General features: G+C 37.2%; 1 protein-coding gene across 1 annotated transcript; it reads left to right on the top strand.

Annotated features, from left to right (window-relative positions):
- Positions 1-1,324: 1,324 nt before the first annotated feature.
- On the top strand, positions 1,325-11,618 carry LOC109217545 (anthranilate phosphoribosyltransferase). The gene is made up of 10 exons (XM_019381804.1): positions 1,325-1,923; positions 7,572-8,054; positions 8,167-8,324; positions 8,621-8,704; positions 8,793-8,845; positions 9,762-9,843; positions 10,142-10,249; positions 10,406-10,529; positions 10,704-10,789; positions 11,087-11,618. Exons 1-10 carry the CDS (start codon positions 1,572-1,574, stop codon positions 11,309-11,311), a joined length of 1,755 nt encoding a protein of 584 aa, XP_019237349.1. The 5' UTR covers positions 1,325-1,571; the 3' UTR covers positions 11,312-11,618.
- The last annotated feature ends 90 nt before the right edge of the window (positions 11,619-11,708 follow it).

Genomic DNA, 11,708 nt, shown 5'->3' with positions numbered 1-11,708 from the left:
GGGATTTTTTTCATTTTTCTTTTTGATGGGTAAATAAGGTTTAAAATTTGCCCAAGCCTACAAACCACTCCGGCAAGTTTGCTGGTGCCGACAAAACTTCAGACAATTGCTAATCCAATTTCAAGGGATTTGGGATCTGTCTCCAAAGGAAATATAACAAAAAAATTAATTTTTTGCTAAATGAGAAGGAATCAGAGGGCTGGCAACACTTTGCAGAAATTTCCGGCGAGATACCAACTGGAATAGTGATATTGACGATGATAAAATTGAAGAAGAATGGTGAAGAAATTATGGAAATACTCATGCAAGGCCTTTGGTCACTCCTATTGATGAATTTTCATGATTTTTCTAGTTGATTTGGGAGGTTTAGAGTGGAAGAAGGAGGTGTTCATGGTGAAAGATGCTGGTGGCCACCCAAAAAAGAAAAGACATATCTTTTTCCCTAGAATTTTTTATAAAATGGTTAAATAAATATTAGGACCCACAAATTATACGTGTCAAACAATAATAGGTGAATAACACGATGTGTCAATTATGTCATAGCGATTGAGGTACGCGCTCGTTTGAGGTGCCTATTTTTTGTACTTTTATCAAGTTGAGGTGTTCAAATGGGAAACATGTAAGTTTCTTCGCCGGGTTGAAAAACAGGTGCATGTTTGAGTGGCCAGAAGGCCATTTTGCCTTTTATGTATTACACAATCAATCACAGAATAAATTGCTGGAAACTAAAGGATTTTCATATGAAATTCAGCATAATATCCAACAATCCAACATATTTTCAGTTACGATTTCAATGAGAAATGAGAAAAATTAAAGATTAACCCCAGAAGAAATGAAGAATCTCTTATTTTCCCTTTTTTTAAGATAAGAAAGGAGACAATAAGCCCGTCAACATTGAAGCTTCCGCTTTTGGCAGCTGTTAGGCAAGTGATGTCGTACGCAAGTCCGCACCTATATAAAAAGAATAATCACGAGAAGAATAATCGTGAGAGCTTACTTGAACCTGCAAAAGGAGGCGCGAATTTCTGTAGAAGGAGGTATGAGGTTATGTCGCGTAACTTTTATAAATATAGGAGGGTATTTTTGTCACATACGTCTGAATCTACTGGCTAAATGATTTTTAAATATGTGACTAAATGTGATTGACCAACCGTAAAAATGTCTATTTACAAAATTTTTGCTTATTAGTTGACATGCCAAATGCATTAAAAGTCTAAATAATTGTAAGAGTAAAACAAATAATTATATTTTAAGAATGCAAGTTGCAAATCGAGCTATGTTCAAAGTGAGTTATATTAAAGAAATAAAAAAGAAAGGAAAGGAGAGCTGAACAAGAAAGGTAGCAATTTTCTAAGACAACTTGCAACATCGTTGTAATATTCTGTGTTTGTGCGTATATATATATATTCCTTATTCATTATCGTGCCGAGGTAAACGGTCACCGTCCTTACGCACTTTCCCACCGAGTAATTGATGTGTTCCGACTTCCGGCGATCTCATCTACTCGTAAAACCCAGCAACTCACAAAAATCAGAGCTTTATTATAGTTGCCAGAACAAAGGAATATAGCTATGAAAGCTTTGTTATATCCAGACCCATTGATATCTCCAGTACCAATTACAAAAACCAGACCTTTTTTGAATCCTCAAACTTCCGTTCGAATTCCCATTAAACGCGTCGACTATTGGGTCGGGAAAAGCAGTTATTCGGCCATTAATGCTGTATTGAATTCTGCATCGATTGATGAACAAGAACCCGATACTAAGAACCCGGCTTTGTCAACTTCGTATCGGAATTCTGAGTTACCAAAGCCCAATCAGACTGTACTGGAAGCTCAAACCAAAGTTTGTACTGGGCCAACTCAAACCAGGCCTCTCACTGAGGAACAGGCCTTCAAGGTTTTGGACACCATTTTGAAATCAGGTTATTCTGATTTGACTTTGTCTCTCTAATTTTTATTCATTTCTTTTGTTTTTCTGGTACTGTGACATGTTTTAGGATTTACGCTATATAAACAGATAAAGAATTCTTTTTACACCATCCATCAGTATAATTATTACTTATCATTTTTTCTGGGTCATGAATCATTGCTATTGAGAACTATCCTATCACGACCCAAAACCCCGTCGTGATGACACTTAATGTAACCCGTTAGTTAAGCCAACACTTATAATCAATCAAAGTAAGACAAAAATAAAGGATAATCAGCTGTCATGATATAGATAAAACATATATAAGTATGACAACATCAACTAAATGCGAAAAATACTACGTCAATCTCCCAAAAAAACGTCAATCTCCCAAAAAAACCGGTAGTACAGAATTATGAGCTACTAAAAAGAGTACAACTAGGTCTCAAATATAAAATGTTGTCTAGAACAAAATAAACATTTGGATAGATAAGAAAGGGATTCCATAAGCTGCAAATCCAGCATAGCAGCTCACCACGAAGTCTCCAAAGCTAATCAACTAAGCACCCTCCTGGATGCCGCTAGGACCAATACCAAGATCTATACAGAAATGTGCAGAATTGTAGTATCAATACATAATTAACGCACACTCAGTAAGTAGCAAGTCTAACCCCAATGAAGTAGTGGCGAGGTTTACACGAAATATACATAGTTAACCTGTTAAACTCATAAAAATATATCGTAAATGGAGAAAACAACCAAGAAACCACGGATATAAATAGCAAGGTGGCCCTGTCAAGGAACAAGTATTAAACATACCGAATCCGTATATAAGGATGGTATGCACTAAATAGCATGTGAATGCATGCCTCTACGTGAGTTAAAATGTCTATGCGTGATAAAAACTCAACTCTACTTTAACCAACACCTCCTAGGTGCCCGACACCTCCTCGGTATCCAATATCACTGCTCACATATTGCCCAAAATAACATGGATAATCACATGACTCCAATTCCATTCGCTCGAGCATTATAGCTCCATAATGAATCATTAATATCTCAGAAATTAGTCATAAAACCGTATGGAATGTACATCGTGCCAAATCGTAATAACTGCATGGAATGTCCGATCGTGCCAACATCTGTCCATAGCAGAGTAATCATATGTACGGATATATGCATATGAACAAGAAATACACATGTATATTGCATATAGACAGAGAAATCAGCATGCAGAGATATATGCATGTGTATAAGTATGACTACCACTTAAGTTGCTTGGACACGGGTGCGGATCTAGAGGTCGATTCTTACGGATCCTAGTACGGATACGAGTGCGAGATCCAGCTAAAAATTCAAAAATATAAAAATTATGAGAAATTTCGTGGAATACTTACGTGTAGCTTGTAAAGTGTGGATTTCTTCTTTATTCTCAAGTTGTAGATAAGGGTTGATTTCCTAGATAAGATATGCTATTTTCTTCAAATTTACCCTAGCGATATCTCGTCTCAAATTTTTTCGTCTGTCGTGGTCAAAGTATCCAAAAAATTTTTACCAGTTCCGGTACGGATCCCATACCCATACCCATACTGGTGTTGTGTCGACACGGGTGCGGCACAACTGCCATGTCGGAGCAACTTAGACTACAACTACAACATGTAATTCAACATGCCAAATAGCCCATCATGTCCAAATGAAGCATCAAAAGGCTAGACATAATCTCTATCATAAATAAAGTTGCTCAATCAGTCATACAACAATTAAGGCATAAAACAAGAAGAAATATATCTCGTATAAGGCACAAAGAAGCCTAAATCTACCCTAAGGCCCAAACATGGTATAACCTTGGCACCGGCATATGCGCTCGTCACCTCGTATATATGTCACCCCCAAACACATAGTATTTATCATACAAGTCCATTTTAGGAAAATTTCGTCAAATCAAAATTAGCTAGGATACTTACCTTATCCGAAATAAGCCTCAACCTTCCATAATACCTTTTCTCTATCCTTGGCCTCCAAACTCTCCAAATCTAGCCAAATAATACTTAACGAGGTCAAAATATAGGTATAAAAACTAACTCCAGACAATAAAACTTCAATCTTTAATCAAATTTTAAAAGTCAACAAAAAAGTAAACCCGGGTCCACATGGTCAAACCCCGATTTTAAGGTCAGATCCATCGACGCATAACCCCACATGTCCAAATATGTGATTAGTTTCCAAATCCGAGTCCAAATCGGCACTCAAAACCTTAAAATACACTTTTCCAACTTTTGGACAACTCCAATTTCTCTTGTTCAATCACATGTTTTGATGTTAAATATAGCAATAGATTCATGTAAAAATCATATACTTAGGTTAGAATCACTTACGCCAACCTTGTAGATAATCTCTAGGCCAAAACCTTCCAAAACCGAGTTCCACAAGCTCTAACAACTAGAAAAATATGCCTAAAACACGAAATGGGGCTATTTATACGAAGGGCTGTAGAATTCTACGGCAAAATTTGGCCTACCGCGTCGTGAGGTGCGCCGTGGTAGGTCTGCAAACCTGTAACTTTTTTCTAGCTTTGCCCTTTAGCTCCCCCGAGATCCCGAAACACACCCGAGCCCCTCGGGATCCCGTCCAATCATCCCAACAAGTTCGTATACTCTCTACAAAAGCTTGTCCAAGGGCTCAAAACACATCTCGAAACATTGCAACTAAGAATCAAGCTCCAAACCAGATATGAACTTTCTTAAGTTTTTCAAGCTTCAAACTTCACAAAATAGGCCCGAATCACTCTCGACCCCTTCGGGTCACCTCTCAACCATCCCAGCAAATCCAATAACCTATATGGACTTTTCGAAAGGCTCAAAACACAAACGAAACGCAATAACACAAAAATCAACCCCAAGTCAAACTTATGAACTCTGAAGTTCTTCAAATTGCCAACTTTTAACCAAAAGTGCCGAATTCTTCCGACCCACCCGATACCCGATCCAAATATATGTACAAGTCCAAATTATCATACAAACCTATCAGAACCTTCAAATTACCAATGCGAGCCGGTTCACCCAAAATATTGACTGTTAAAGCCTCTAGTCATGAGCCAAGTGTTCCAAACTCCTGAACCTCTTGGGACCTCAACCACTCCTCCTCGCAAGTCATAAATCATCAAATGAACCTACGAGAAATCTCAAATAAGGGAATGGGGTTCTAGAACTCACTCAAAATGACCAGTTTGGTCGTTACATATCCAAATTAGCTTTTAAATGACCTCATCTAAATAGGTACTTTTTGCACCATCAGAAAATTAGAATTTAAGCTCGTTGTTTTACCTTTCTCATTTCCTTTTGAGTAGAACTTGTTTGTATATTCAGTATAGTGTGATATTACAGAAACAAGAGAAGTCTTATATTTCCTGGTATACTGCTCTAAAAGACTTAGCTAAGAACACTCAAAGGAACCATATATATGATCAAATTGGTCAAGATTATTGCTTAGTTGTTTGTGTTATACTTTATTTTAGGTCTGATGTTTGGTGGTTACTTTGGTTGGAGATTTATATGTACATGTAAAGACAAGAGTGAGATTGCATAAAATGCTGGTTTTAGAGAATCTAAGAACATACATGTGCACGAAACACATACATATATTTGTACACACATTATATATAGTCTACGGGTCTGCTTGCTTGTACCTCACTATTCCACCAGGTAGTTTTTGGGGTCAAATGCATAAAATGAATTATTTATTCAAGCGCTATGTCCAAAAGTAATGGTAATTAATTAAACTACTGCAAGAATTGTAAAACAAATAAATAAAATAAAGGATCGAACAAAACATATGAGCAATTTAGGGCAATAATTTTTTTTTGTAAAGGAACTTAGTGTAGAAATCAATAAGAGTGAGTATTCCACGGTTATAGGCTAGCCAACAATCTTGTTGAGTTATTTGTTTAAATTGACTAACGGAATTATCTAGTTCATTGGTTGACAAGGTTAATATTGCTCGTAAGAATCTTTCGAGTTCTTACTCGCCTATTCAAGTTAACCTAACGCCTACATTCCTATTGATTAAAATTAACAAGAACGGATTAATAATTCCTGTATAACGACCAAGCAAGACTATTAGGTAGACTTCTATCCTAACCAGGAATCCATTCCTCGAGGCCCAGGTTTAGAAACTTGCTCTATTCAATTCTATTTGCAATCTAAAATTCCCTCTCCCGTCTCCCGAGTTCAATCATAGATACACAGATAGTATTCAATAGTTGGCCAGACAATTAAACAATAAGCTCGGGATTGAATAAACACACCAATACGATAAATCTATATAATCAATTGAGACGTCAAACATCAACATTCATGTAGCACCCATAACCCTAGGACTAAGAAATTAGTTACTCATAATCATCTAATTAATCATACGAATGTTTGAAAAACATCCTATAAAGAAAAGATAAACGAAAGAAAAACTCTATTGAATCCTGGCTCCAAAGTGTTGTAGCCGTGTTTCTCCTTCACAAAGGCCAAACACCCCCTCAAAAACAAGTTTAAGGTCTATTTATAGGTGTAGGAAAAGTCTTAAGTGATTTTAACCAAGTCCAACCAAAGTTAGGGTTTCACTGTGCGTGTGTACTTAGGCGTCCGTCGCGTGCCTAAGTCTAGGCTCCAAAACTCCTTTTACTGCACACTACAGGTGTGCGTCGCTCGCCCAAAATGCGGCTCCAGTTCGTTCCATTTGCTGCTTTAATGTCTTGGATCGTGTATTCTTTGACTTCAATGATTGCTCCTCTTTTTTTTGGTAGTCCTAGGCTTTGTAACTCTTGCTTTCCAAGCTTCATGCATTTATCTTTCAATTCTTTTAGTAAATCTCTTCCACTTAATTATATAATTATCCTAATTCACCATATATCAAACAATTAGTATAAACCCCATAATTGAAAAAGCGGTAAAAATGCAAGTAAATTAATATCGAAACTTACACAAATAGGCCCAACATTAGTAGTTGTCACCTTCCGCCAGTATAAGTATTGGGTAACTCTACCCATTAAAGCTGTGACAGATGCTAAAGATTTACCCAGTTTCACCTTTGTTGAGATTTGAATGTTGGTTTCTAAAGTTGTTACTCTAATTCTTTGACTGCTATGTATCACCCATGGATGGAGAACCCTATAAATCTTGGCATTAGAATGATAGACCTATGGACATAGAGCATTCAGATAGCTGGCTCCAACTAGTTTGAGATTGTATAGTTGATATTTGATCTACCACTCTCAAGGCGATAAAGGAGGGAAAAGAAACAGGTAAAAGAAAAAAAGATATGGTAAGTAGAAACAGTCTAAGTAATCCCAACTAAGTATGTTTCAAATAATTCAGGTTCGTATTGTAGCTCATAGTTATCGATGGTTAGTACATCTGGTGTCCTGATTTTGGCCCCTCTTCCAGAAATCTGCATGCCGATGTTGCTTGATTTAAATCACGGCAAGTATACCTTCAGAAGATAAAATTGACAAGGTCAAAGTAATTTAAATGAAGCAAAACCACAAAAATTATTGAGGCATGAATTCCCATATCCCAGAGTAAAACTTGCTTTGCCATTAAAATGGATATATCTGTGTAAGACTTCTTGATGACTACTGAAGTTACTTAGTAGCATAATGTTTGATTTCAGCAAAGGGAGAGCTCAAAGATGAAGAACCAGTATCAAAAGCACAACTTGGGGCATTTTTTTCTGCAATGACCATTCGTGCAAATGCCTTCCCAGAGCCAACCCAATGGAGTGAAGGGGAAAGGCGTGCAATGAACCATTATTGGCCGCAATTGATTCGAGTGCTTCCCCAGGATACCATATTTATTGCTGATCCAGAAGGCTCGATAATGGGAGTTGGCAGTTCAATAGGCCCTCAATTCGTTGGTAATGGTACTGCGGAGATGAGACTCGTTGGTGCCCTTAGGGAAGTTTTGGCTGGGGGTCATCTTGGATATGAGGAAGTTCAGGGTGTTCTAAAAGATGTCCTTCCGTTGAAAGTAGGAGAAATGGAATCATCTAGTGTAAGTGAGTCACTGTTTTCTGCATTTATGATAGGCCAACGAATGAATCGGGAAACAGACCGTGAGCTGAAAGCCTACTGCCTTGCATTTGATAATGAACTTGGTAATATACTATTTCCTTTTGTCTAAAAAGAATTGGTTGTTGCTTGTTATGTGCCTGCTGCTAAATGACATTTCTTTATTATCTGCTTTAATCTTGTCATCATCCCTTTCAGGCCCTGCACCAGTTGCTGATGTAAACTCATTGACTCACTACGGTGAGCCTTATGATGGAAATACCCGCTACTTCAGGAGTACACTGTTTGTTGCTGCTGTTAGATCCTGCTATGGTGAATCTTGCTTGCTCCATGGAGTGGATTGGATGCCACCAAAGGTGTCATATGTGCCTATATGCTGTAATAAGATGTCCATTACTTAATATCTATTTCTAAAATTTATGTCTGATATATATACTGAAAAGATTTTACTAGTAGAAAACATGAATATGCAAGGAAATATTTACTTGAAGAGGCACCTGCTGCAAGAAGCTGTCCTCAAATAGTCGCCTTTAAATGACAATTTGAGTTTGCAGAAAATGTTATGATCCAATAATAGCAGATATATTTCTACATCCGTTCAATTTTTTTTTTGAAGCAAGTGGTTTAACCAAACCTCATTTTCTTATTCCAGGGAGGCATCACTGAAGAACAAATGCTGATGTTTATGGGAGCAAACACACACTTAACCCCCTCTCAAGCTAAAAAGCTTCTTGAGGTCCATGATTTTCCCGTCTCTTGATACCTTTTTTGCATTAAACTTGCATAAACTGTTGCAGTTTATTAGTAATCCAAATTGTATTCAGGATGATGAAGTTGGTTTTGCTTATATAAGTCAACGAGAAGCTCGCCCATCTTTGTACGTAGATCCAACCTTTCAGAAACCAAATCATTCTCTCTTTATTTTTGTTTTTTTCCTTTTATTTTTTGCTTGCACGTCCTAAAGGGAAAGATAATGCCTCAATTAACTTCCCAGCAACTGTCCTAGCAGTTGAAAATAGAAAGGATATATTTCTGCTATAGAATCTGCAATCTGGTCTTCCCAATTCTGAAGGCTTTTTAAAGTTCTAGGTTCATAAAATCTGATGGTTTGAGATATTCTGTATGGCTGTTCCAAAGCCTTTCCATATGTTGGACTCCTCCCTTCCTCCAAGTTCTTAATATTTCAGTTTCCCATCTGAACGTGGCCCCTACCGTTGAGTCTCTTCTTCACTTTTGACTTTCCTTGGCTTACTTAAAATATATGTGAGATATCATTATGTCTTCTATTTGAGTACTTTTACCATGCTCTTATATATTTGTTTGTTTGGGGGGAAGGCAGTTTCTTTTTAGTGCAAGACTGCAAGTATAAAACACTAAATTCTGATATCTAGCTAGGCTTTGATCAGTTACTCCATTCCTGAATATCGTGTAAAAATTAAGAAATAAAACTATATATTTAAAATATTTATGCATAAGTTATGCTTTTATTTTTTTCGAAATGGCTTCTGCATTTTTTTTTTTTTTTGAAATGGATAATATGTTACACTTATCACTAGGGGCTAAAAGTTTCAACTTTTTTGCAAAATTACTTGCCACTAATTGGCTGACCCCAAAGGTTAAGCAGCTAGTCAGTACTTCGTCTGTATTCATATATATATGTCCATTTAAGGCACATCTCACTTGTAGAAAGAAATTGTTCCTTAGATCATTGCTTTATGAATGTAACCTGTGTTAAACTTCCATGATAATAAGAAGCAGCTAACATGATGGTCCATATGTTATTGTCTTTGCAGATACTCATTGATAGGGTTAAGGGAACATATAAAGAAACGCCCACCACTGGCGACAGCTGAGAAAGTTCAACAAATTGTGCGGGTAGGTCGTGTTACTGTTTGTTTCTTTTGTACCAAATACAAAAAATGCATTTAAGCCTACGTATTTAAATTTCTAAATTTCAAGTATGTTATTATCTTTTTCTGCTTACTTATGAGCTTAGCTTGAAACTGGTCATGAATTAATTCAATCGACTCTCAATCACATGTAGGTTCTTTAGAAAGAAGTTATAGGCTCTTAGATGGCTTTTTCTTATCTCCAATTTGTATTTATAAATGCAGAAGCTCCTTGCAGCTTGGACAAATTGATCTTTAGTTGAATTGTTCTGTTTTCTCTTCAGGCTCGGGGGAAGGAAGCAATTGTTGCTGGTTTCTATCACGAAGGTTATGAAGAACCATTGTTAATGCTTATGAGGAGAAGGGGTGTGCATGCTGGTTTGGTTGTAAAGGTACTTCATGACCTGAAAGAAGATTTCTTTTTGGGTTGGGTGGGGCGATGGGGATGGTTCCCTCTGCTGTTTATTATCATTTCCGACCTGAGAAAACCAGTGGCAACATTGATTTCGCGAGTCATACATAATCTCTGTAGATGTTTGCATCTTTAGGGTGAGGAAGGTGCACTTTCAATGACGACGAGGTTGCGGACAGCAAATGCATCAAAAGGATTTCCTGTGAATTATTGCTCAGGGTTTCGTTCAGTGAATTTGGCACCTGCTTGTGCAGTTGATGGTACGTGTTTACCATACTGTCACTGATTTTATCCCTTACTTTCTATGTTGAGTTGCTAAATTCCTGCTTCTCCAAGTACATAAAAACAACATACCCATTCTAAAGAAAATAGACAATGAGGTAGCTGGTTTTAAGTATCTTTTCAGCAAGCTCAAGCTTTTTAAGATGTCGCAGGTGTATCACGTGAGAGTTTCAATATTGAGGTTAATGCCAAGGATTATGGCTTTGCTCCCACAGATACTCCAAGAACAGATAGATCTGTAAGCTCCGTCTCTCTTGTTCTCTTTCAAATGCTTTCTGTTCCCAGGTTTCACTGTTAATTTACTAGCAGTAAATTTGTCCGAGCGATAAGTGATTTTTATCATTTTGCATGTTACACTGATTGCTCTTTGCCATTGTATATATTGGGACTACTATCTTGGTAGACAGAAGTCAAGACCAGTTGCCTCAACTTGAGTGCTTCTCTCGTATTTCCAGCCTATTCTTCGAGCTTTGTCCTTCTGGTGGTAATGTAAATCAAGATGATTAAACCTCTGTTCCTTCCTAAATTTCTTTAGGTTGCAAAGAATATAGAGTTGGGTTTAGCAGCTTTACGTGGAGAGAAGGGTCCAGCATACGATAGAATTGTCTTAAATGCTGGTATGATCGATCATTTGCTTGGGTCTGATGGAGCTCAAGACATAAGTGCAGCTTTTGATAGAGCCAGAGAAGCCATTGATAGTGGCAAGGCCTTGACAAGATTCCTGAATTACATCAAGACATCTAACAAAGTGGTATCATAGTTGAGGCATGTTGGATTTTCTCCTTCCTCGTCTAGGCCAGCCATTATCCCAGCAAATGTGTAATGGGTTTATGTCCATATGCATGTACAGATGATGGAAGTTGAAATTCAGAATTGTTTTCTTTATCTTTTGTCATTTAAATCTGTTGTACATGTCCGAAAGATTTTCACTGTTTCAATTTTGCTTAGGCAGGCTTCTCTTATACTGTTCCCCCTTTTTCCCTACTTGAAAAGGTCTCTTCCGTAGAGGACTTGAGAACTGATCTAAAGAACTGTTCTGATATTTAGTTATGAACTTATTGTCAGTATTACTATTAGCTTATTCATGTACGAGTACTTAAATGGTCTGAAAATCTGCAGGTTTGAACAAGAACGAATAGAAAAGAGGAGGTATAGAT

This window comes from Nicotiana attenuata, unplaced genomic scaffold, assembly GCF_001879085.1.
Source record: "Nicotiana attenuata strain UT unplaced genomic scaffold, NIATTr2, whole genome shotgun sequence".
Classification (NCBI taxonomy): Eukaryota; Viridiplantae; Streptophyta; class Magnoliopsida; order Solanales; family Solanaceae; genus Nicotiana; species Nicotiana attenuata.
The sequence above is the reverse complement of the archived record's forward strand: the minus strand, read 5'-3'. Positions and strand labels throughout refer to the sequence as shown.